At 45.0% G+C, this 24734-nt stretch overlaps 1 protein-coding gene across 2 annotated transcripts; it reads right to left on the reverse strand.

The window, feature by feature from the left end:
• Window positions 1-553: 553 nt before the first annotated feature.
• Window positions 554-21936, reverse strand: LOC306926483 (regulator of nonsense transcripts 1). Of its 2 annotated transcripts, none has more exons than XM_079505790.1 (24): window positions 21437-21936; window positions 18912-19054; window positions 18707-18796; window positions 17863-18030; window positions 16826-17006; window positions 15480-15641; window positions 14951-15038; window positions 14498-14611; window positions 13491-13599; window positions 12794-12953; window positions 12026-12144; window positions 11625-11789; window positions 11268-11382; window positions 10740-10883; window positions 10130-10343; window positions 9276-9393; window positions 8428-8584; window positions 7008-7150; window positions 5979-6153; window positions 5365-5446; window positions 4797-4964; window positions 4121-4347; window positions 3643-3765; window positions 554-3009 (listed from the first exon to the last, which is right to left on the reverse strand). In XM_079505790.1, exons 1-23 carry the CDS (start codon window positions 21614-21616, stop codon window positions 3646-3648), a joined length of 3342 nt encoding a protein of 1113 aa, XP_079361916.1. In that variant the 5' UTR covers window positions 21617-21936; the 3' UTR covers window positions 554-3009; window positions 3643-3645. The 2 variants fall into 2 exon arrangements, with proteins under 2 accessions (XP_079361916.1, XP_079361917.1); XM_079505791.1 differs by having other exon boundaries at window positions 14513-14611; window positions 21437-21935.
• Between the last annotated feature and the right edge of the window lie 2798 nt (window positions 21937-24734).

Consider the following 24734-nt stretch of genomic DNA (forward strand, 5'->3'; position numbering starts at 1 on the left):
ACAGAGTCCATTAATGTGGACTGCCTGGGGGTCCACATACCTGATGTTGTCAAACCAACCGCTACACAAAAGGACTTAAAGTAAAAGTACATCATGTGACCTGAAAACAACATGGCACACAAACAGCAAGGAAAACCTTGCGCATCAAAGCAAAATTATATATATATATTTATGGTCGTAGCAATTCAGGAGTTTGTATAAATAACCTGGGTCACAACTTCTGGGATAGGGTTCCTACAGAAATCTGAAGCGTGATCAGTCCAAAAAAAGCTTGAACAACAAATAAAAGTCCATACAATGACAAATACATCTTTCTTGATAGTCCCCAGAGAAGGAAGGTGGCTCGCCTCGCTTTGATCGGGCCTCACATCTCAATAGTACTGGCCAATTCTGACAACTACCTTACATTTAAAAAAAAGCATAATAAAATATGACATGAACAATGTTTTGGTAATGATTCGGGAGCCCTGTGGTGTGCTGGTACAGTATTACGTTGGGTTCACCTACATTCATGTTTGGTCTGAAGATTGTTTAGAGGCACTGTTTTTTCCCCTGGGATTCCTCCTGTCACCTTAAAAAATCGTTGCTGTCGGGCAGAAACCTCTTATCTCCAAGTTTTTGTAAATTAATGTCCCATCATACTACAGCATCACACAAAAAGCATCAAAAGCAGCAGATCTGATATGAGGTTTCGACCCGACAGACGATATACAGGTACTTAGTTGAGTGGAGTCCCCAGGAGGCTCTATACTAACAGTAACACACCTATATTTTACCTACACACCAAATCTCTTTGCCTGGAAATATCTGTTCTACAAGTTCACAACACGTCATAAGTTATCACGCGCCTCCTCAGAATAGGGATGCTAGGGGTTAACAGCTACTGTAGAATGCAGTAATAAGGATTTGTTAGGGACTATTTTAAAAAGTACATGATTTGTCTGTATTAAACCCAACATACATACTATACTAGGGATCTATACTAGGCTCTAGGATTTGGGTCAGAGGAGCGCTTCTTTATGTGTTTTTGTCCCATACATCACTTGACACCAAGGCAGGCACGCCGACCACACGGGCCCCGAGGCTGGCGAGTGCTCGCAGCAAGCGGCCGATAGCCCGCGCGTGCCATCTGAGTTGGCAAGCTGTGGTGAACAGAATGGTTTATCATGTGAAGTAACACAAGCACTCCCTTGTTGTTTTTTTCCCCAGACATCTTGGGGAAAAACTAATATTTTGTCCTGTGACATTTGGGCTATGCTGCGTTCTGAATCTTCCAACCTAAGCCACCTTCCTTTTCCTCTCCTTACTGGTTTAATCACTTAAACCCTATCTTTAAACCCTCTTTTTTTTAACTCCTCCAGGCTCTATACTAAGTCTAGTCTCCTACCTTTCCCCCCCTATAGACCAAAGTATCTTTGCAGAAAATAACCAGTCCACAACCCAATAATGCATCGCAACACGTTATGACCTTGCAAGCTGGCTATTTTTGCCGAATGTTCGACCCAAAATGGGAACGCTTGTAGATAATTAATGCACCAACATCTCGCTAATGACACCAGGTTTCTATCCCCCTACCTCCTCGTTGCTTCAGTCACTTTAAAAACAGGGATTTTGTACGACGTCGAGGTTAAAGTTCCCAACATTCACAAGAGAATTCCCCTTTAAGCAAAGCCGTCCTTTTAAAGCCATCGCCAAATCTAAGCATACATAAGCAAAACAAAAATAATTCTCATAATCCTCTGCCCAAAAAACAGGGGGTCAAAGCATCAGCCCCTTCTAAAATATTAAAAGAAAAAGGTTTATTTTGTTTCCTTTTTTTTGCTGGAACTTCAAAATGACATTGAGTAGAATATTCAATGCTGGTCGCGTTTAATAATTTCATTTTTTTGTGCTCTGCGATAAGAAAGGTAATTCCTAAAAAGAATCATCTCATGGTGGCGGTGTAAGCCGGGGGGGGTCCCGGTTTGTCCGCGAGTCACACCTCGATAATCTTTCCGTCTGAGATCCTCATGCCACTCTGTAAGTGACGTGTCGTCCAAAAACCACCCGTTTGCTATGTAAAGAGCCGTTGGAAAAGCCAAGTGGCGTTTCAACGCTAAGTTCTTTAACGTCAGACTTTAAGCGCAGAAACCATCTTCTAGATTCCTGACGTTTCCCCACCAACTCAAGAGTTGAACGACGAGGAGAAAGCGTGTCGACTTGCTGCTGCTCCCTCTTGATTTTCAGGCTCGCTGAGGATTTTTTTTCTTGGGGTGGAGGGGGGGGGGGGGGGGGGTTCAGAAGTTCACGGCCTCTACTTTTCCCCTGCCGTCCTAATCTAAATGATCCCAGGGAGGGGAGGTGGGGCTCAAGCGGCTTCAAAAACAAACAAATAGACTTCAGAGGATATGGGGGGGGGCATCGCCAGTGTGATGGCGTTCCTACTTCCTTTCTACAAATTCAGCTCAAGCACTTTGACTCCTTTCCCTGCTCTGACAAATGTCAGTTTTTGCCCGACCGTTTCCTCGTTAGCGAACAGGGGGGGGAGGAAGTATTGTGGAGGTGATAGGAGGAGACATGTGGGGAGGGGGGTTGGTGAGGTCACAGCCTCGAATGACATCCCCCCACCCACCCACCCACCCTACAAGAGAAACCGTGTAGACGTCTCCTGACTTGCGGTTTCCTGGATGCAGTGCGACCACGGCGCACGCCGTTTTAGTCTTCTTTGCTTCTTTCGTCACGTCGTCCCTCGAGTCCGGGCAGCGCTCCGTCTCTTCCACTCTGTCGCTTTCTCTCGCCCGCTCCCTTTTCTCCATCCCTCTCGCTTGCCGCCCGTCGCTTCACTCGTTTTCTCGCCCTCTCATCATGATTGGTTTTGGTTTCGCTCTCTCCCGTCGCTTTTCACAGGGTGGTTGCTTCGGTTGTAGCAGAGGAAAACAGATTGTATCCATTTTGTGTTTTTATCATTACTCAGATTAAAATGTGGACGAACTAAGCTCCACACAAGCCTAGCTCCGTTCTTCCAGTAACCTGAAGGGCCAAACGGAGAGGAACACATTAGATCAGGGTTTCTCAAACCTTTCTATACCATGAGGGATTTTTTTTCAACACTCCCTAAAACGCTATATCAATAAAAGCTATGGAGGTGGTTCTGTACACATTTGTAAACTGAAGCATTTAGCCAAAATATGTTGCTAAAACAACCATAGTTTCTTGATCCAGCTCTCGATTTTATCTTTTGCCACAGACCATGGTGTTTTTCTTAGATCTAAATTTAACTGTGTGAGGGTACAGATGGAACCAATGGAACCTCCCCCCACCGCCCCCATTTCTTTTTACGTTTCTCGATAAAGAAAGAAGACGTCTAGTGCACCATATTCAGTCTTCCATGCCATGTTTCTTTTAGGGTTTTAACCACTTAACCCATTTTGACCTGAGATCAGATTCTAAAAAAATGTCTTCTACATCCTGACAGTTTTCTGAAAAAGCTATGTTTCTATGCCAGTCGTTCTTCGATTTTTCAAAAATAGCAGACCTACAAGCTCGTAGCGTGCCACTCGGTGGCGCGCTACGAGCTTTTTCAATAGCTAAAGCATAACAATGCTAACACCAAAAGGGGTTCCCGCCCAAAATGGGTTAAGCAGTACTGTGTGAGGTACGTACTCTCTAGTACTGTGACAGGCCTGTCACGCCGCCATGCTGGTATGCTCGTTCACCCTGGTACGTGGAGTCTTGAGACAGAGCCACGTCCATCTGCGACTTGAACTCATCACCAAGGTAACTGTCCTGTGATACAAGAGGGAAACAAACTGTGTTAAAGCCATACGATATGAGAACTTCATGCAGCGATTATTGCGGCGAAATGAATTGTTAATATTAAATCAAATATGATAGATCGTACAATAGATATAGTATATCAAATATGACATGATAATATATCACAATATATCACAAATATGATAGTTTGATAGATAATATGATAGATAACCAAATCGGATAAAAACAGAACGAACAAAGTACTAAGCATTACACAAAATATAACAGAGCATTTGAAATACACATTCCACTTGATACTTCCAAAACAACAGATGGATTCAGGTTTGACCAGGGCTAGAATTGATGGACTGTGGCTTCTTCTTACCTGGGACAGTTCAGGCTGGGAAAGGCCAGGCTGGCTCATCTGGGAAGGCTGGCTCATGGAGTTGTAGCCCTGAGTCAGGGGTCCCTGGGAGAAGGGCTGGGAGGCCCCGTCCTGGCTGGCTTGGCTGGTGGGGCCGTTGGGGCCCTGGCCCGCGGCTCCCACGCTGCCCGCGCCGCGGCCCCGCTGTCGGCCTCCGCGGCCCGGCTTCCCCTTCATACCTCCGCGGCCTGGAGGCACCACAAGTCAATCACGGACATATACACAATGTGCAAAGCAATGCTGTACTACAAGATATACTGATACATCTTCATAAGCATCATAAGCAATACATTTTACAATAATTAGACAATATGCCCTACATTATACACAGATTAAAACAAACAAAAGAATCCCATGAGAGATATGTTTTGCTAGGCCAAGTCCCAATCTGTGAAATTGTGTGCGAGTTGGATCCACACTAGGACTCTGTATGTAAAATGATGTTTTGTCATGATTGTTCTAACCCTATGATCCTGTTGTTCTACACACAGCCAAACAGTATTCTATTGCTCGTTTGACCAACTCAATTTTAAATCTTAAAACAACTTATATATTGAAGACAGTAGGTTGCTTGGACGGAACCACCCGTTCTGCGTTTCCTATTCAGACCAAACTGTGGATATGGTGGTAGCTGTACCTGGGATGGGTCCGTTGCTCAGGCCCTGGTGGCCCAGGTAGCTTGGCGGGGGCATGGGGGGCATGACCAGGTTGTAGGGGATGGGGATGTTCAGGGCCATGTGAGCCGGCCCCGCCCCAATCATACCGATCTGGTCGTGAGTCTGGAAGTAAATGTTGTTTGGACGCCCTGCCGAGAGACAGACACACATTATTGCAGTTTTGGACTAGTAGTGCGTTGTTGGATGAAGTGAACCATGGAAGCTCTACCTAAAGTTACAATTTAATAACTTTTAAGATCGAATAGGCCAAAGTGTAAAAAATGATGTAAGAAAGAGGCAAACATTGTGAAAATAGCCAATCTACAAGGAGCTTGTAGTGAGTCAATAGTTCAGCTACTTTCACAATATTCATCTCTGGATCGGAGTCAATCCGAATGTAGTGTAACTCCTACAATTCCTTAGTTCTTGTCAGGGTGTACTACTGTGTGTGTGGGTGGGTGGGTGGCTGGTGGTCAAATATGATTATTATTATTTATTTCTTTGGGGCCTGAAAAGTGTGGGAACCCTTGGATTAATCATTAGACTCACCCGGGTTGCTGCGGTCGTAGGCGGAGCCTGGAATGAGTGCCTCACGGGCGTCGTACATGGCTGTACTCATGAAACGTCCCCCCTGACAACAAACATCAACACACGTCAGCTGTTACGGTGCACACACACAGGGATCATTATATCGTTGCTGTCGGGCAGAAATCTCCATTTTCTAACTCCGTTTTCCCCAAATATTAACGCCCTACTTGATCATACTACAGCATCACATAAAAGCATCACAAGTAGCACATCCGCAAGCTCAAAATGTGACACCTTTTGAGCTCGTCCATATGGTACTTTTGGAATTTGAATTCTGAAAAGTAACACTTTTAGACATAATGAGGACATACGCGACGATATTATGCTTTTCCCCAATAGCAATATTCCAAAACTTTATTTTTTATTTTTTTAAGAACTGTCCATGAGAAATGTCCAGAAATTCAACCAGGTGACATGCTCTACACCACTGGTGCTCAACGTGGGACCTGGGGACACCCATGGGGTCCTTCCCTAGGGGTCCCCTAGCTAAATCATTGATAGTTGGGAACCAAAAGGCATATTTAATATTCTGTATAACTCCGATCTCAATGGTGGGTATTTTGAGTGTAACTCACCGGGTTGACGGTGTTGACCAGCTTGCGGGGCTTGCTGAACTGCATGAGGCTCTCTCGCAGGTTGTTGAGCGGTCCCTCCACCAGCACCTTCTGCTCCTTGTAGTAGTTCAGCAGGTGGTTCCACAGAGGCTGCTTGGACAGGGCCTTGGGGTTCCCCACGATGATCACCCCGTATCTAAAACACAAACACACACACACACACACCATAAACAAGAGCGCTGAGACAGAGAAGATAAATCACCCTGACCCCGTAATCTAAACATTACCATACCATCAGCAACAAGAATGGTCAGAGAAGAGAGAGGGAGGTCGGGCCAAGGACAGTGGCACAGGTCACTTTACAGCAGTGGTCCCCAACCCTGGGTCTGGTAAATGGTGCATTTACATAGCACCTTTATCCAAGGTGCTTTACATAGATTGTGCATTACATTCACCCATTCACACACCGATGCCGGAGGAAACCAACCTGCTCATCGGGAGCAATTAGGGGTTCAGTGTCTTGCTCAAGGACACTTCGACATTCATTCTGGGGAAGCCCGGGTTCGAACTAGCCACTCTACCCCTGAGACCGCCCCCAGCGGTCCTTGATGGGGTTCCCCAGCTAAATTATTGATAGACCAATTTGGCTCCATTAGTCCACTCTGAATTATGGGGGTATGTGGCCTGCATACTAAAGTGTGGGTCCTAGAAATTAAAACATTTGATTACCACAGGTTAACAGCATCTGCATGCATTGCTCACATGTTTACATTAGATGCCGACAACGTGTTTATAACATGTTGATAAGGGGCGGCTGAATGGTTAGTGAGGACTCTGGAGGTTCCTGGTGGTCTGATTAGAAAATGTGTAGAAACTAGAAAGCATCTTCTCTCAGTGATGTCTGGAGTCACACTGCCCTCTACTGGCATCGGTGTTTTGCTGCTGTTGTATGCAGATGCACAACATGATGTGCAACTAAGTACAGATCAGGCATAAGGACTCCACACATCACTAGTGTCAGAGAGCAGGGCTCTCACCGCTCAGACTTACTTGGCTCTGGTGAGCGCTACGTTCAGACGGCGAGGGTCGTTCAAGAAGCCGATGCCCTGGTGCTCGTTGGCACGGACGCACGACAGGATGATGAAGTCCTTCTCCCTGCCCTGGAAGGCATCCACGCTGGCAATCTCCACCTCCTACGGGGAGAGAGCAGGGACAAAACATTGGAAGAGGCCCTGGTCACATTTCATCCTTTGTCAGCCTTCTGATTGGTCCCTGACTGACTAACCAGCAGGCTCTTTCTGCCTTGTTCCGCCCTTGTTCCGCCTTGTTTATGTTGAATTTGCAAAAATATCATTTTTGGAAAAAACTAAAAACAAACATGATATGCCGAGTCACCATGCTGCACAGTCTGTGATGTTCCTTTTTACTGACACCAAGTTTAAAATAAGAATTGAGTGCACAGAATATCAATACGAAGCAACTGAAAAACACCTTATTTCAATGGTAGTGGATGTAGAGAGGATTTTTGTCCAACCACGAAACAGCAACCAATAGGTGCGAAGAGGGGCACAACCACGGGCGGGACTTGACAAAGGGTGAATTATGTGTCCTGGGTCAGCTGGTCAACAAGTATGGATGTAAACGCATTCAAACTGCCCTTAGAGCTGTTCAAGCAGGGAACATTTGGAGGTTACTTGCTTCGACCGTGGCGTGTAGCTATGGGTTAACCACTTTTTCGGCCATACATCAGTATTGACCGATACTTGTTGATTTCCATCGGCGCGGTAATTAAGATATTCCCTGATGCCAGTGGCCGATGTTTGTCTGTCATGTCGATAGAACAAAAAGTAAACTCAGCACACCGAGCAATGCTCCAAACTAAGCGTAAATAATATTTATTAAGGCTCCTTACACCTAAGTGGTCATGACGTTTCGAGCCTCTCGGCTCCTCATCGCACTACCTCGGCCCGTCAACTGGCTTTAAGCGAGTGGATGTGCGTGCTTTATTGTACTTGTCTGTCGTGTCATACATACATTTATACGATGCTCATTCAAACGTACTGCGATGAAGAGCTGGTAGTTGTGTAGCCTGGAACTCACCTATGCTTTTTATGGCATAGGCAGCTCCCGGCAGGATCCGCGGGAGAAACTATGCGCAGCTGCGCGACATGAGACTAATTACTTAGAGCGACAGAGAGAGAGAGGAGTGTGTGTGTGTACATGTGTGAGTGTGTGTCAATTTAACAAAGGTGCAGACGATCAGAAATCAGCAGAGAGTGAGAGATGTTTGCGCTACTCTATGCCGAATTGAAGTGGACTCGGACCCAGACTTTTTTTTTCTCCCTGGAAATAAAAACGTCTGGGTTTCCGAGGCTAGTAGTTGTGTAGCTGTGCATGCGTCAGTGCTCAGTGTACCTAGTAGAGTTTGGCATTAGTTGTGTAGCTGTACATGTCTCAGTGCTCAGTGTACCTGGTAGAGCTTGGTGTGCAGGGAGCCACTGAACTGCATGTACTGCACCAGGTAGGAGCGCTGGCCCTCGTAGGGGGTGATGATGCCGATCTGGTCCGGTTTGGCTCCGGCCTTCAGCAGCCTGGTGGTGATCTTCTCCACGTTGGACGCTTCCGTTCTGCAACACAGCAACACACACACAAAAATTACTTACTGGTGCGCAAATCAGGAACAGAAGACCGGAGCGGTCGTAGATTGTTGAGTAAAGTAAAGGAGGTGACCTTATGATAATCATAAGGTCACCTGTTTGCCCCCCAGTCTGCCCAAGTCCAAGTGTCCCTGAGCAAGATACTTAACCCTTTCAGCGCCATCATTTATTGAAAAATTAGGATTTTTTAAATTTAAGCTCTTATTTTGAAAAGCCGCCATTTCCGCTCCACTTGCAGTAGTCCTAAGTTAGGAATTTACACGGAGCTGGGCTGGCCTTGTTTACATTGTGAATCCAGACGGGAGCTCTGCAGAGCTCCAGATCGTCAGCTCTGTGCCGTCAAAGAAACGCTGTTTTGACCAAAATGCCATCTGGGACAAGGAATATGAGATACAGGCGATTGAAAGAAATGGATAGAATGGATTATTATGGCGACGACGATCTAAGATGGGCGATCCAGTGCTGTGCTAACAACACAGCTAGCTAACCGGCTAACGTGAGTAGCATTTTAGCTCGAGCAATCGAACGCACTATAAAAGCGCAATTGCCGAAGGGCTTCGTTAGTATCAAAATTAGGCTTCAATTGACAAAGGTTTTCGGCAATGGCGCTGAAAGTATTAACCCGTTATCTGCCTGACAACATCAATTATGAAGCGTTTACCTGTTGAGGTAGGAGGTTCCAGAGCTGGCGATCTCCTCCTGGCCCTGAGTGACGTAGAAGAACATGGGTTTGTCTGGCTGAGGCCACTGGAAGTCAAAGCCCTTCTTGATGCGGTCACCTGGAAGGGACGAGAAGAGGGTCTTTTATTATTGAAGTGCACTTGCCTACGCACCTGCTGCTAAGCCTCTACTATAGGTGTGCGAAAGCTTTTCTCTACAGTGTCTTTATAACCTAAAGTTAATGTTGCTGTTTCTATGATGTTGTTATCTGTAGGCCTACGGACGCTTCATTAAGTGAGAGGAGAGGGGAGGGAGGGGAAACAACTTCAGTGAGGACAAACTCTTTGATCTTGCTACCGCTGGCAACATGCGTTCACATTACTTCACTATTTTTCACGTTCTTGTTGTTATCACCGAGCACACACAGATACAATTCCAGATCCACTGCAAGGTGGTTTTGGCAAACATAATATTATATGAATATTCTCCATTTACTACCGTTCAGCTAGCGGTCTGTCCATTTCCAATATTATAAAAATATTACTTCAATTCAGGTCAAGTAACTTTGCACCGGATCATCTGAGCATATTAAATCATGTTAGAACAGGCATTGGCTAGAAACAAATGATCAGGAGGATTAAAATTTGCTGAAGACATAAAAAAATGTTTCACTCCATTATATTGACTGTATCGTGTCCCAAAATACAGTGTTTTGCCTGGCCAGCTGTCACAGCTGTCAATCTCAAAGACACCCGGCGACCTCTAATTTTGAGGCCAGAAGGAGATTCCGGGGCACGCTGCAGTACAACATAAATGAAAGTGTCACCATTCCCAAAGTGGACACATTGCACTGACCGGCAGTGACTCCGTTCTGCAGGGATCCCTCGTAGAAGATGTTGGAGGGGAAGGCGCTGAGCGCCGGGTGCATGCGGTACTGGACCTGCAGGCGGATGGGCCGGATCCCCAGCACCACCAGGCGCTCAAACAGGGACTGGGACAGGCCCGCCTTGGCCGCCTTCTTACACATGACCACCGGTCCCAGCTGGCAGTGGTCTCCCACCAGGATCAACTAGGAGGACGAATGGGAAGTTTTAACTAACACGTCGTTTTAAAACAGACAAATGAGAGCACAAATGACAGCTTTCTTTATTGTACAATGCATGAATTATGGTTGAGAATCTGCGTAATCAGATTTTTTTTATCACACTGTTAGAGCTTGTGGTGTGTTTCTCAAACATTTACATTTCAAGGATCATCATAACTGAGAGTTACAGACCCGTTAGGGTCCATTTGGAAGCCCCTATAGAAATCGTTAAAGGGAACCAATTAAGGAATAGGAATCGTTCAAATCCTATGCATAATGCTATGCACCCCTACTGTATGTCAAAAGTATAAAACACAAAGAAGCCTGAAGGCTTGTATTTACATTGTCGTCCTTTGGTGTTAAGTGTGTGCGTGTGTATACCTGCTTGGCCCCCAGCACCACAGGTACCATACACTCTGGCTCGGTGGCCTGCGTGCTCTCGTCAATGAGGATGGAGCGGAACTGCATCTTGGCCAGACGGGGGTCCCCGGCCCCCACGCACGTGCAGCAGATCACGTCAGCGTTCTGCACCAACAGAGAGAGAGAGAGGAGGCGAAGGAGAGGCGCCGGGTCAGAACCGAACTTTAGCCCAAAAGAGTCTTAAAGTATATATCAAACTTCAAGATTTGAAAACAACATTTGATTATGATTCTTCGATGAAAAAGCAAATGAATAATACATATAGAATGCACCCTAACAACTGTACTTAAGCCCTATCCAATTTCCTTTCTAAGATAGCCGTACAGTTTCGAGCTTGTAGATCGGCTATTTTCAAAAAACATGTTGCAGGTCAAAATTGGGACATATTGGCTGCTTAATTGTCAACAAAGTCAAATAATAGATTCCCATATCATTGAGGCTCTAGAAGTAACCACCCTGGTCAACATCAGTTGCCTCTGTGTTTCTCACCATGAGCAGCTCTCTCTCGGCCGTGCGTTTCAGAGCTCGGTAGCGTTTCTCGTCAGCAGACGACAGCTCCCCGGTTTCATCCTTCAACTGCTGCAGCTTCTGAAGCTCTGGCATGCTGAGAAGACACACACACACACACACACACAATATTGTAACATTAGCATAGCGAACAGGATAGCAAACACTGTGTCCACACTCCACACAGGTCACAGACTTTGATTAGTGATTGATTAGTAATCTATTTGGTCATGTCATCGAAAAATGTCCGGTATAAAGCAGATCTGCATGTTCATAACGTGAACTTGCGACACGTTTAACTTCCTTTGAACATGCAAAAACTCCCAGCATGCCACTGACCTGTCCATGTTGCTGATCTGGTTGTGCAGAGCCAGGAAGGAGACGGGAGAATCGATGGCCTCTCGGCTCTTGGCACAGAGCCGAACCACCTTCAGCCCGGTCTGGTGGATCTTCTCTGTGAGCTGGTCCACAGCGATGTTACTGGGAGCACACACCAGAACTGGCCTGCAGGGCAGACACGAGCACATGTTGAGGAAGGAATGTATTGCAGACAAAATAAAAGTGTCGTGCAGCGCTTTGCGTTGAAAATAAGCCATTTTGCATGTCGTGTTACGTGTTGCCCTGTTGTGATAGATTGCATAAAACACTGGCTCGAAGTCTGTGGACCCCACAAATAATTGGCACAAACAAAACACTGTTTATGCTGCTGGTAGAAAACATGTGGTTTAATGCCGTGTTACCCGTTGCCCTGTCGTGCCAGGTGGTAGACGATGGTGGCAGAGGTGACAGTCTTCCCTGTACCAGGAGGACCCTGGATCAGACTGAGAGGTCTCTGGAGCACCGTCTTCACAGCGTAAACCTGGCGAACACATGAAAAGGACATTGGTTATTAACGCACATCATTAGGTGAATAATGGTCACAACACTATGCGGACCAAGTGTTTAAGGGCTTTTAACATGAGGAGTGATTGACGTGCTTTGTTCATTCGTTGCCAACGAGAGGCGAGTGGGCAGCTACGGAGACGCGAGTGCTCTTTGGTTGGGCGAGCCTCCAGAGTCAAATAAGCTGAAAACCAAGGCACTCTTGCAAAAAGTTAAAAAAAGATTAAATCATATCTAGTTCATCATTGCCCTTTTTTCTGTCCAATGATGAACTAGTCAACTAGCCTATATTAATACACATTTGTAAGAGTGTCCTTGGTTTTTCATATTCTAAGAGTTGAAATGTGTTGACCATTATTTTACTCTCCACATTAAAAGCGTGTCTATTTCCACGAGGAGCACACAGTGTGACCTTGCACATGCAAGCGAGAACACGGGCGGCGTCGTGTCACTCTCTATCTGAAAAGCCTTGTTAGCCAACCAGGTTTTTAGAAAGGATTTACATTACAAGGTCAGATCTTCAAGTTGCTAGCTTCAGAGATCGGTTCTCCAATCTCTGTTCTTTAGCAGGCCACACCAGCAATGTTGTAAGAGTGTGTGTGTGTGTGTGTGTGTGTGTGTGTTACCTGAGAGTGGTTGAGGTCAGGCAGGCCCTGGGCAGTGAAGCGTTTGGGTAGTTGACATTTAATGATGACATCTTCCACCTCGTGGCCCAGCAGCTTGTGGTAGATGTAACCAGACACTGATGTCTCATCCACCGCGAATGTCTTCAAAGCGCTTTGCATCCTGGGACACCAAACAGACGTGTTATAGGGGAGGCAATGGGGTCACAAATCAAGGATTCGTCTGAGATCGTTTTGTCCGGAGCTAACCTTGCAAAAAACTGGACTCATCAGTCACAATGTGACACGTTCATGAGTTTGTGGGTCTGCTATTTTCGACTTGAGAGATTAGGTGTAGTGGGAAAAAAAGGAGCGGACCTAGCATAGTGGTTAATCACTTGAACCACAGCAACTCGGGTCCAGTTTACCAATAGTACTATAGACTAATAACAGTTAAAGTCCAAATTGTATTCTGACCCCTCCACGAAAAGGCCTCGTTGTCCTGACCCCTTATCCATCATTTATACATTATGGATAATTAGTGTGGACTTAAACTGTTATTCATCTATAGTACTCTTGTTTAAGTCGTTAAAAGTATACATAGCCAGATTCTTCCCCTTGAAATAATAATGCCCTGAAAAAGGTTAAGAGTAATGTTCTGATTTTAGAGTATATATATTGGTCTTCTATCACTGTGGGGAACCTGCAGTGTGTAATGTACCTGTCAAAGGAAGTGGATTTCCATACAAAGTCCACCTGGAAGTTGTGTGGGATCTCCACTGGAGCTCCAACGCTGCTCCGCAGCTCAATGGCAATCTCATCTCCATAGTCTGAAAACACATTGCCGCTAAGGAAAACAGCACAAGCACAGCCAGACAGCCTTCAACATAGGGCAACTCTTTTTTAAATATGGAAATTCACCTATAATTTGGCAAGCTCATAAGCAATAAATGTATTGAGGAAATCTGTGTTCGAACAACTAAATCTGCCATAGTCAAGGCTGTGGTGTGAGGGGTGGAAAATGTCCACCCTGGTAAACTCACCCGACCTCCCCTTTAAAACAATATAAGGATACTTATTTGTCTCATCAATATGCATTTCATTTAATATTTCACAGTAGAAGGGGTTCCAGAGCATTTCAAATATAGCTGCAAGAGACCTTTACAATGTACATACATACATTTATAGGCCAATATTGTACGGTGTGCGTGCTCTTCACTTCATGTTGTCTTTTCTGAATCTGAGAAATGCTACCCTGGTCTTTGCTGTCACCTTAAAAACAGATTGCCTGTGGTCTCATCTCAGGAACAGACACATTGAGATGATGGTGTCACTCTGCTGAAAGGTTGACACATCTACACAACATCTGAGTGTGAGAACTACTAAAGACTGCCATTCCAAACACCAGCCATCCACTACGTGAGACTGTTTCCATCCTTTCTTACAAAACAATGGTATTGTAAGTATTGCACATACCGCTGAGTGACTACCGGCGTCTAGATATAAACGTTGTGTTATTTAGACAGTACATGAATGCCCTACTTGATCATTCACCAGCGTCACACAAAATTATCAAAAGTAACAGATCTGCATCTCGTTGATCTGTTCCTTTTGCTATTTTTGAAATTGAATCTTGAAAAGTAACAGTTTTGGACACGAGCGGTTTACACCGGACAGAGATGATATGACGATGAAAGTGGAGGTGACCATTTTGTGTATTTCAGATACAGACAGAAAGGATACTGTCGGGGACTTTGATGACGTGTCCGATGCCCTTCCACATGGGAGCCAGATCTCCTTTGTAGCGCAGACAGATCTCATCGCCTTGCATCAAACGCATATCTGTGAGCCGCACCAAACGAGAAGCCAGTTAGAAAGAAACCCATACTCACAGCTGAAAATTATTCATGATTTATTCATATTTTGTTGTTATACAATACCGTGACACATACACAAAAAAAAAAAAAGCTAAACAAATGACAAATTGGGCAAAATAAAATAAGACGAGCACAGCACACCACACCACGCAGGGATGCAGGTATGGGGTGGAGATGCTGATGCTGCGTGAAATGCTGAGAGGAATGTGGGTTCTATATACGACACAACATTAACCACTGGAGGAAAGGGGCGGTGGGCGGGGTGGTGCAATAAGACGAGGAGATAAAAGTATGACATAATTACCACCCGAGTCCGTCTTGGGCAGAGAGAAATAAGCAATCCTCTTTTTATTCAGCCCCAGGTCCCACCTGACCGTTATATTGTCTTGGGTCTGTGGATAGAGATGGAGGACAGGAGAGGAGAGGAGAGAATTTTTTGGAAAAGTGTGAAACATTTTTGAAAGATTTCTTCTGTTGACATTCCCAAAATAGTCACCACAAACTATACCTTCCACATCTAGCGAGAACACACACACACACCACTTTTCATGGCGTTTTGATAAATGTCCCAAAGAAGTTTGGGGATTTTAATCCATTAAAACCAGGAAAGCATCGGTGTCATTTTACATTTTTGTGGTGGCTTTTTGAAAATAGCAATGTACAAGCTCAGTGTACACCTGCTATTTTTGAACATTGTTTTTAGAAAATGTGAAAGTTTGAGAACTACTGATTTAGAAGGCATTTGTAGAATCGGCCTCAGGTCTTAAATGGGTTTTAACCTGGCCAGAATCTCCACGAACATCATGAGTGACGTCTTGGTGACGCGACGTTACCTGGGACTCTTTGAGCTTCTTGTCGTAGTCGGCCTCCAGTTTGACCAGCGGGCCAAAGATGTTCTGGTACTGGTAGGCGTCCTCGTAGCGCAGCAGGACATGCTGCGGCTCCTCGTCCACGCCCGGCTTCTCCAGGTCCTCCAGGGTGGCCCCGGGGTTGTCCTGGGAAGGGGAGCGAGTCAGGGGACACAGCCTTTATTAGGAACCCTGCCTTTCAAACGTGCATCGGGTGTAGCCAGTAGGGCTGTTAAAAGGGAGGGCATGAAACTTATTTTGTAGTTCTCTTTCCAGTTCAGGTTAAAAACTATAGCTAGGAAAAAAGAAAAAAATAACATGACAGTCTGCATAAGAATGCAAGTAACACAGCTGCAGCTAATATTAACCAATTTAGCGCTAGCATTTATTGAAAAATTAGGATCTAATTCACGCCAGCATTTTTTTAAAATTTGAGCTCTTATTTTGAAAAGCCACAGTTCCAGACTTCTGGTAGGGAGCTTATTCTAGGAAGTTTAACAGGTCCCGTTCAACTGTTGTTTACAATTTGGGTCCATGCCAGTGCACTTGGGGGCTTCTCATGGCCGGCTCTGTGCCGTTTTGACCAAAATGCCATCTGGGACAAGGAATAGGAGATACAGGGGATTGAAAGAAACGGATAGAATGCATTATTATGGCGACGACGATCCAGTGCTGTGCCAACAACACAGCTAGCTAACCGGCTAACGTAAGTAGCATTTTGGCTCGAGCAATCGAACGCACTATAAAAGCGCAATTGCCGAAAGGCTTCGGCAATGGCGTTAAGTGTTAGTATCAAAATTAGGTTCAATTGACAAAGGTCTTCGGCAATGGCGCGGAGGGAGTTAAGATTAATAATGGGAGGGAGGCATACCCACTTCCTGTTCAGGTTAATTTTCCCGTAGCTTCGTTTGATTGGCTTGGCAGCAGAATTGAAATGCAAACACATTAGAAGGTTTCATATGTGTTTCATGCCCCTGTAAGACTGTTTCACTAGCGGTAGCACCTCCGCTTGCGGTACAACCACCTGGGTTGTGTGTGTGTGTGTGTGTGTGTATGTGTTGCAACAGTGTCAAAACAGTCACAACTAATCATGTGATGCACTCCTCCCGCTGGAAAGCCTTTGATTTGATTAATTTGACAAATGAAAAAAACATCCATGTATAAATCCCTGTGTGTTATTCCGACTTGGCACTTGGTGGGGTGTACAGCTGACAGCAAATCATATCCAATCAGAGAGCTATAGCAGCCATGACATCACAACCATGGGGGGGGGGGAAGATATACAATTACACACAGAGTAGCGTTTTAATTTGAAGGAAGCCGCCAACTACCTTCCATAGCTCCTCCAGCTTGTTGATCTGCTGGGCGGTGATCTGGCGCGCTCGGAGCTGCTCCTGCTCAGACGGGATCTTGACCAGCCAGGACAGGAAGCAGCGGTCCTGGATGAGAGGCTGCCACTGGGAGCTGTCCCAGTTGATGTCCTTCAGGCTGCTCTGACTGGCGCACGGCTGTCTGTGGGGACGCATTACAACAAACTGACTGGCACGGCTGTCTGTGGGGACGCATTACAACGACTGACTGGCACATGGCTGTCTGTCTGTGGGGACGCATTACAACAGACTGACTGGCACACGGCTGATTCACGGATTTCCCCCCCGTTCAACCCTTATTTTGAAGATCCAAAACACCGCGACCGGATGTTGACATAATGGTGTGTGTGCTGTCGGATTAGGTGTTGATCTCTCGCTAGCCGACGAGAAGTACAGGCCGGCGCCATTAGAGCGACCCCTATGCTCCGTGCAATAAGCGTTGTTTTGACCAGAAATGCCGCCTGGGACGGGGAATTGGAGATGAAAGCGACTGAACTAGATCAGAACAAAACATGTATAAAACTGAATTAACGTAATTTACGTGTATTGGCGCTTGCCGAGACTAATCAATTAACTACAATTCCCATAATGCTTTGGTCCACTGCTCCTCCTCGTGGATAGGGGGAGGGCTGTCTTACTGAGACAACATGTAGTCCAGGAAATAAGTGAGCCCAGTGTCCATGACATCATGGAGCCCATGGACACTTACTAAAATACTAAAAACACATTATATACCCACATAAAAACCCCAGGAAAGTGTTTGTCTCCTAAACATCATTAAAATAAGATCTGGTTGCAAAAGGGGTGAAGTGGCCCTTTAAGATATTAACCTCTCATTCACAGTATATTCCATGACAACACAGTCGAAACCATTTGTGAAGAATACAAACGCTTGTAGAATGTAGATCGGCTATTTTCACTAGTTTGGATCCCGGCCAAACCTCTAATCTCTCTTTTGGGTCTCAAGCTAAAAGGTTTGGGAACCACTCCATGCATACCTGCAGAGCAGCACCACCACAGAGTCGGCCTTGGCGGGGATGAAGCCCAGCAGGAAGACGTTGCGACAGCCACAGTTGTAACACTCCAGCACCGTCTCGCCCAAGGGACCGTCCTTGTGCAGCGTCACCTCTTTGCATTTGGCCCTCACCAGGTGGTTGACAATATGGCTGTAGGGCAAAGGGAGGACCACCACATCAAACCAAACACCGCCCGGACAGCCAGGCCAGGATGCTTAACAGAAATCCAAAGGCGGTTCAAAAGAAACGCAACAGGACCTCACATACAGTGCATGACTTACATGATCAGTAGATTATACACACGTCTCTACGTTCCAAACCAAATGCTCATAAATTTGTTCTTAGTGCTACGGTAGCGGAAATAGGTCATTATTTCTGTCAGTGGACAACCAGTTGCATCATCCATAAAAAAAAAACATTATTTTCTATACTCCAAGTCAGGGGTTTTCAAACATTTTCATGTCACGGGACTCCCAAATGTTCTTTTACGAGAACATGGACCCCCGTTTCAAATAATTTCCCAGGGACCCCGATATGAAATATATATGCACATTTTGGTTTCAAATTTTCCATGTATCATAATTGTATTAAAACATGTTGCAATTGTCACTCATACATTCTTGTATCGTAATAATCTCAAGTGTATCGAATTACATTGACTTGCTGAGGACCCCTGGGGGTCCACGAAGACTGCCCTGGGTAGTCATGTCAGTGTGGAATACATTTTAGAACCAACAATTCAAGCAAAGACATTAGTTTTCTGGCCTGACATTGATATGAACACTATAACACAACAACATATGAACACTATGGCAAGATAACATACCTGCCAGAAGTGTTTCCACGTCCGTTGCAGAACCATTTCTTGCTGGTGTTGCAGTACACGACACATGCCGGGTCATGAATACCACAGTAGCTGAAATGATAACATTAGGCGCATCATACAGAATTCACGGGGTGCATACGTTGGTTAGACATTCTGACAGGCATTAGTCTGACAACACCGTGTTTGTGTGTATGCGTGCATATACCTGCATGCGTGCAGAGGGAGGTCTTTGGTGTAATAGGTGTCTTCTTCATCTTCCTCAAAGTTGAGCTCAGCCAGCAGTTGGCTGGCCTTGGCCATGGAGTCGTCCACTCCGCCATTATGGAGGCCTTCATCAGGGCCGTTCACCTGCACAACACAATAATGGAATGAAATTCAAACTCCCTTTCTGTGGAAGTTCTTGACATCCGACTTCCCAGTAACTGACAACATTGATGTCATCATACATCACCAGGTAATTTAGTGAACTAGTTCGTTTCCCCAACTAGTGATCGATAAAAACGAATAACTAATATCGATACTAAATGCATGGTCAGGGACCACATGCAATACCTTCACGAACCACCAGTTGAAAACCTCTGTTATAGACCATTTAAGACCTGAGGCCGGATCTACAAATACCCAGAAGACCACCAGACATACTTGATCCTCTGGGAGTCTCCAGAGTGCTTTACTAGCCTTACAGGTGCAGAACTAGACAGAGCTGTGATAGCAAGTCAATCTGTCAACATCCTGTCAGCAGTACTAATAGTTGCACCATAATTTAAAGTAAACCAGCTGTACTTGGGATAGGATAGAAAGCACCTGGTAGGATAAGTATATAAAACCAGCAGTACTAAAGGTCCTGGATATACTGTATAAAACCAGCAGTACTAGAGGTCCTGGTAGGATAAGTATATAAAACCAGCAGTACTAGAGGTCCTGGTAGGATATATAAAACCAGCAGCACTAGAGGTCCTGGTAGGATATATAAAACCAGCAGCACTAGAGGTCCTGGTAGGATATATAAAACCAGCAGTTCTAGAGGTCCTGGTAGGATAAGTATATAAAACCAGCAGTACTAGAGGTCCTGGTAGGATATATAAAACCAGCAGCACTAGAGGTCCTGGTAGGATATATAAAACCAGCAGCACTAGAGGTCCTGGTAGGATATATAAAACCAGCAGCACTAGAGGTCCTGGTAGGATATATAAACCCAGCAGTACTAAAGGTCCTGGATATACTGTATAAAACCAGCAGTACTAGAGGTCCTGGTGGGATATATAAAACCAGCAGTACTAAAGGTCCTGGATATACTGTATAAAACCAGCAGTACTAGAGGTCCTGGTGGGATATATAAAACCAGCAGTACTAGAGGTCCTGGTAGGATATATAAAACCAGCAGTACTAGAGGTCCTGGTAGGATATATAAAACCAGTAGTACTAGAGATCCTGGTAGGATAAAACCAGCAGTACTAGAGATCCTGGATATACTGTATAAAACCAGCAGTACTAGAGGTCCTGGTAGGATAAATAAAACCAGTAGTACTAGAGATCCTGGATATACTGTATAAAACCAGCAGTACTAGAGGTCCTGGTAGGATAAATAAAACCAGCAGTACTAGAGATCCTGGATATACTGTATAAAACCAGCAGTACTAGAGGTCCTGGTAGGATATATAAAACCAACAGGACTAATAGAAAGTCATCTTTAAGTACCAGGGTTGGGACTAACTACTGCACTGAAGCGCTAAGTTAGCTGTACCATCACACTAACATACAGGTGGGCGCATTATACTGAAAGTACACAACATAATTAACAGTAACAGACTGTTGTCAACCCTTGTGTTTCGTCACACTCAGCTATTATATATGCCTTATCCATGTGTACAATGTTGTTCGTGCGCATAATATGGCGCGATAAACACTGAAAAACACACGCAAATAACGTTTAGACCACTGGCGTTAGCATGTAGCCAACAAGCCGTGGGTTGCTAATGTTGACTGTTAGCAAGCTGGGAGAATAAATAAATATACCATGGATGGGACAGTGAAGTCACGAACAATCGGAGGCGTGTGTAGCTGCATGTACTGTTAGTTGAGACGAGTTATTATTGAGCTACACGGAAACTGCACTATACAATCAAGAAATAAATAAAATATTGTATAAAAAATGTTATACAATAGAATATTTGAAAAGTCCAGTCAAGTTCACCCATGCTCCTTTCCTTGAGTCAAAGGCACATTTAGAGCTGTAGATCTGTGAGCATGCCATTTCCCAAACATTTAATAAATAAATAACATCCCACTTTCTTCACATGAATTAGGAAAAATGTAATTGTTTTTCAAAACAATTTCACGAATAAATAAATAAAATCTAAGAAATTCCATAAATTATAAAACAGACCATGAATATAGCCGATCTACTAGCCCTGAAACATGACAGTCATAAGTACGAGCGTCATGTGAACCATGGCTACCGATCTACAAACTTGTAGATCTGCCATTTTTCGCTAACTTGGGTCCTGGGGGAGACAGACAGACATCACATTTCCAGTGCTCTAAAAAAATAACTTCCGCAAGACGGACGCTTTGACGTGACATACCCCACGCATCCTTTGGCGGTTATCTTATCTATCCCTGCTAGGAGCCTGGCTGTGTACTAGCTAGGTTAGCTCCTTTAGCCACTCGCTAAAGCTAAAGCTAGCACCGCGGTTCTTTTTTTCAAAACAAGCCCACCACGTCGGGTACCTGTCCGTCCAGCTGGCTGTGGCTCTGGCCCTGGCCCGGCTGGGTCTGGGTCTGGCTCGGCAGCGTGAAGTCGGTGAACTCATACTCCGAGCCCTGGGTGTCCGCCCCGAGCAGCTCCGTTTCCTCCACGTCCAGGAAGGTGAGCGTCTGGGAGCTCGGCCCGTACGCCTCCACACTCATCTTTTAAAATATTATAATAATAAGAATACTAATAAAAAAAAACCCACACACACACTTCTAGCTTCAAGCAAAACAGAGATGTTTGATGTTCTGTTCTCTCCGGACTCTCCTAACAAGATGATCTAAAAAGAAAACATCCGAGACTTCTTTGCTCCTGTGAACGCGGATCTCCGTTCGTTCAGACCTGGATTTGAACCCAAACAACACGACTTGTTGGAACCGCAGTAGCAGAATTATTTTTCACGCCGAGACACAATCCAACGTAACGGCGGGCGGATGGACACTCTGTGACGACGAACTTCCCTAGCATAGCATAGGGTGCTTTTTGCCGTATGTATACCGTATCGCCACTTAGGGTGCTTTTTTGCCCCGAGTTGTGTGCAGTGTTGCCATGTTATGTCCGCTCTTTCTGTAAAGTTGCTTGAATATATTTTTTTAATTATAAAGTGGTAAAAAAAATCGGCCTCAGCTCGATTCTAGAGATGTCGTCTATATCCGTTTTTCTGAAAAACTTATGTTGCCATATTGGTATTTGGTTCTCAAACCTTTTCATGTCAAGGATCGAACCCCTTCTCTGGGGAGTTGTTAACCCATGTAGACTTTCAAGCACTAAACTGAATGTGTCCATATTTGTATATTATTTTTGGGTTCGATGTAGGTAATGGGTATAAATGGTAAATGGTGCATTTATATTATTATATAGCGCCTTTATCCAAGGCGCTTTACATAGATTGTGCATTACATTCACCCATTCACACACACATTCACACACAGATGGCGGCAGAAACCATGCAAGGCACCAACCAGCACATCAGGAGCAATTAGGGGTTCAGTGTCTTGCTCAAGGACACTTCGACACTAACTCTGGGGGAGCCTGGGATCGAACTGGCAACCTTGCGGTTACCATCCAGTCACTCTACCCCTGATTGATTGATTGATTGATTGATTTAAATATGTATTAACAGTTTGCAGAATTACAGTACATTTCAAGCACAAACTCAATACAAAGACTGTTAACTGTGAGTGGACGACCCAATTAAGCATTACACTTGTTTACAAGAGGGTCCACCATGTTCAATTCATCAAAACATTTAGAGACGTACAAATAGACACTTCTATATAGTCAAAGAACAGAACAGGAATTCATCATAAAGGAGGTAAAAAGGGAAAAGAAACAGTGAGGGAAAAAAGGGGGGGGCGGTGGGGGGATTCAGATTTTACTGTTTTTTTTACAGTTTCGAATTGCAGCCGTCCGTAGGTGCCCTTTGAGAGTGGTTTTGAAGGCAGTCAAGGGATTCACATGTCTTAATGACTGTTGGTAGGGCGTTCCACATTTTGGTGGCATAGGAGCGAAAATAATTTAGTCCCTTGTTTGTGCCGAATCTGGGTTGTACATGGTTTGTTGCACTCCCTCTGGTGTTGTGGGTGTGGACTTCGTTAACGTTAAGGAAGTATTTAGACAGGTACATGGGTATCTTGGTGGTGTATCGAATCTTGTGGACCAGACCCATTGCAAGATGCTGTACTCTGTCGTCGACCCTAAACCATTCCAGCCTGTCAAAGTGGGCAGGGGTGAGGTGGGTTCGGGGGGTGAGGCCAAGTAGGAGCCTGACCAGTTTGTTTTGGGAGGTCTGGAGCCTTGTTTTAAGGGCCTTTGAGGTGCTGTGGTGTGGTACCAAGAGGTGCATGCATAGTCAAAGAAACCTTGTACGAGGGCTCCTGTTAAGGTCTTCAAGGTTAAGGTTCGACTCCCGATCCCGACGGCCTTGCCCTTTACTGCATGTCTTCCCCCCATCTCTCTCCCCATTTCCTGTCAGCCTACTGTCAGGAAATGACAGTATAAAATAAAGACGAAAGCCACAAAAAAACATTAAAAAAATAAATATTGTATTCAAAGTATCTGTAAGTATAAAATAATTCTTTTTAGCTCAAATCTAAAATGAGACAGACGCTTTCCCGGTTTTAATGGGTTACCTGACCCCCTGGAACCTCCCCAGACCACATTTTGGGAACCACTGATTTAAACCCTAGAGCAGTTGTCTTCAGATCTACTCTACTGTAGGGGGGGGGGGGGATCTTTGTGTGATAGAAGGGACTTTTATTATTTTATTTTTACACTAACCACTTGAACCCTCACATCCTTAATCTGGGGGAACATTAGCCAAAAATAGCAGATCTACAAGCTGACACTGTGTCCCGAGAGTCTTGGCGTACAGTCATACACTGTACAGGGAAAAAAGAGCATACCATGAAGTACTGAGCCAAATTATATATATTATATATATATTGTGCAGTCCAAGTAGGGAATGAGACATTACCCCAGGAGTTTAAGTATCTCAGCCGATTCAGAGCCCTCAGGGTCTTGTTGGTGCAGGAGATCAGCCAGATAATCTGAGCAGCAGGGGCGGTATTGCAGTCGCTGTGCATCACTGTTGTGACGAAAAGAGACTGAGAGCTGAGCCAGAAGGCGAAGCTCTCTGTCTACCGAGCAATCTTCATTCCTACTCTCACCAGGCTATGGTCATGAAGTGTGGGTCATGACCGAAAGAATATGATCACGAATACAAAGCGGCCAAAATGAGTTTTCTCCACGTGATAGGGTGAGAAGTTCAATCACGCGAGAGAAACTCGGAGTAGAGTTGCTGCTTCTTCGCCTGGAAAGGAGCCAGAGTGGTTCAGGGATCTGGTTAGGATGACTCTCGAGCGTCTCCCTAGGGAGGTCCTCGATGCATGTCCCACTGGGAGGAGTCCCCCGGGCAGACCAAGGAGGAGATGGAGGGATTACATCGACTCACTGGCCTTGGAACGCCTCAGGATCCCCCAGGAGGAAGTTACTAATGTTGCTCTGGAGAGGGAAGTCTGGAGCTCTCTGGTGGAGATGTTGCCCCTGCAACCCGACTACGGATAGGCAGTTGAAGATGGATGGATATTATTATATATTTTTATTTAATTTTTCCAATTAATTTAATTTTGAGCTTTTCATCCAAAGGTCAAGTTTATATATATGTATTGAGGGTTTAGAATAGATCATAAATACACATGAATCCAATATGTAGTAGTGTGGGAGTCCCTACTTCACCTCTCTCTCAGCTAAGGGGTCCTTGGCCTGAAAACATTG

The sequence above is a fragment of the Electrona antarctica genome (genome assembly GCF_951216825.1).
Source record: "Electrona antarctica genome assembly, chromosome: 7".
NCBI classification, from domain to species: domain Eukaryota; kingdom Metazoa; phylum Chordata; class Actinopteri; order Myctophiformes; family Myctophidae; genus Electrona; species Electrona antarctica.

Excerpts from the sequence above, each read along its gene's own strand:
- LOC306926483 (XM_079505790.1), bottom strand. The coding sequence starts at position 21,616 with ATGAGTGTGGAGGCGTACGGGCCGAGCTCCCAGACGCTCACCTTCCTG. Across the intron at positions 15,642-16,825 it reads AGCTGGAGGAGCTATGGAAG|GACAACCCCGGGGCCACCCT; the intron begins GTAGTTGGCGGC and ends TCCCCTTCCCAG. Across the intron at positions 10,344-10,739 it reads TGGTGCTGGGGGCCAAGCAG|TTGATCCTGGTGGGAGACCA; the intron begins GTATACACACGC and ends TCGTCCTCCTAG.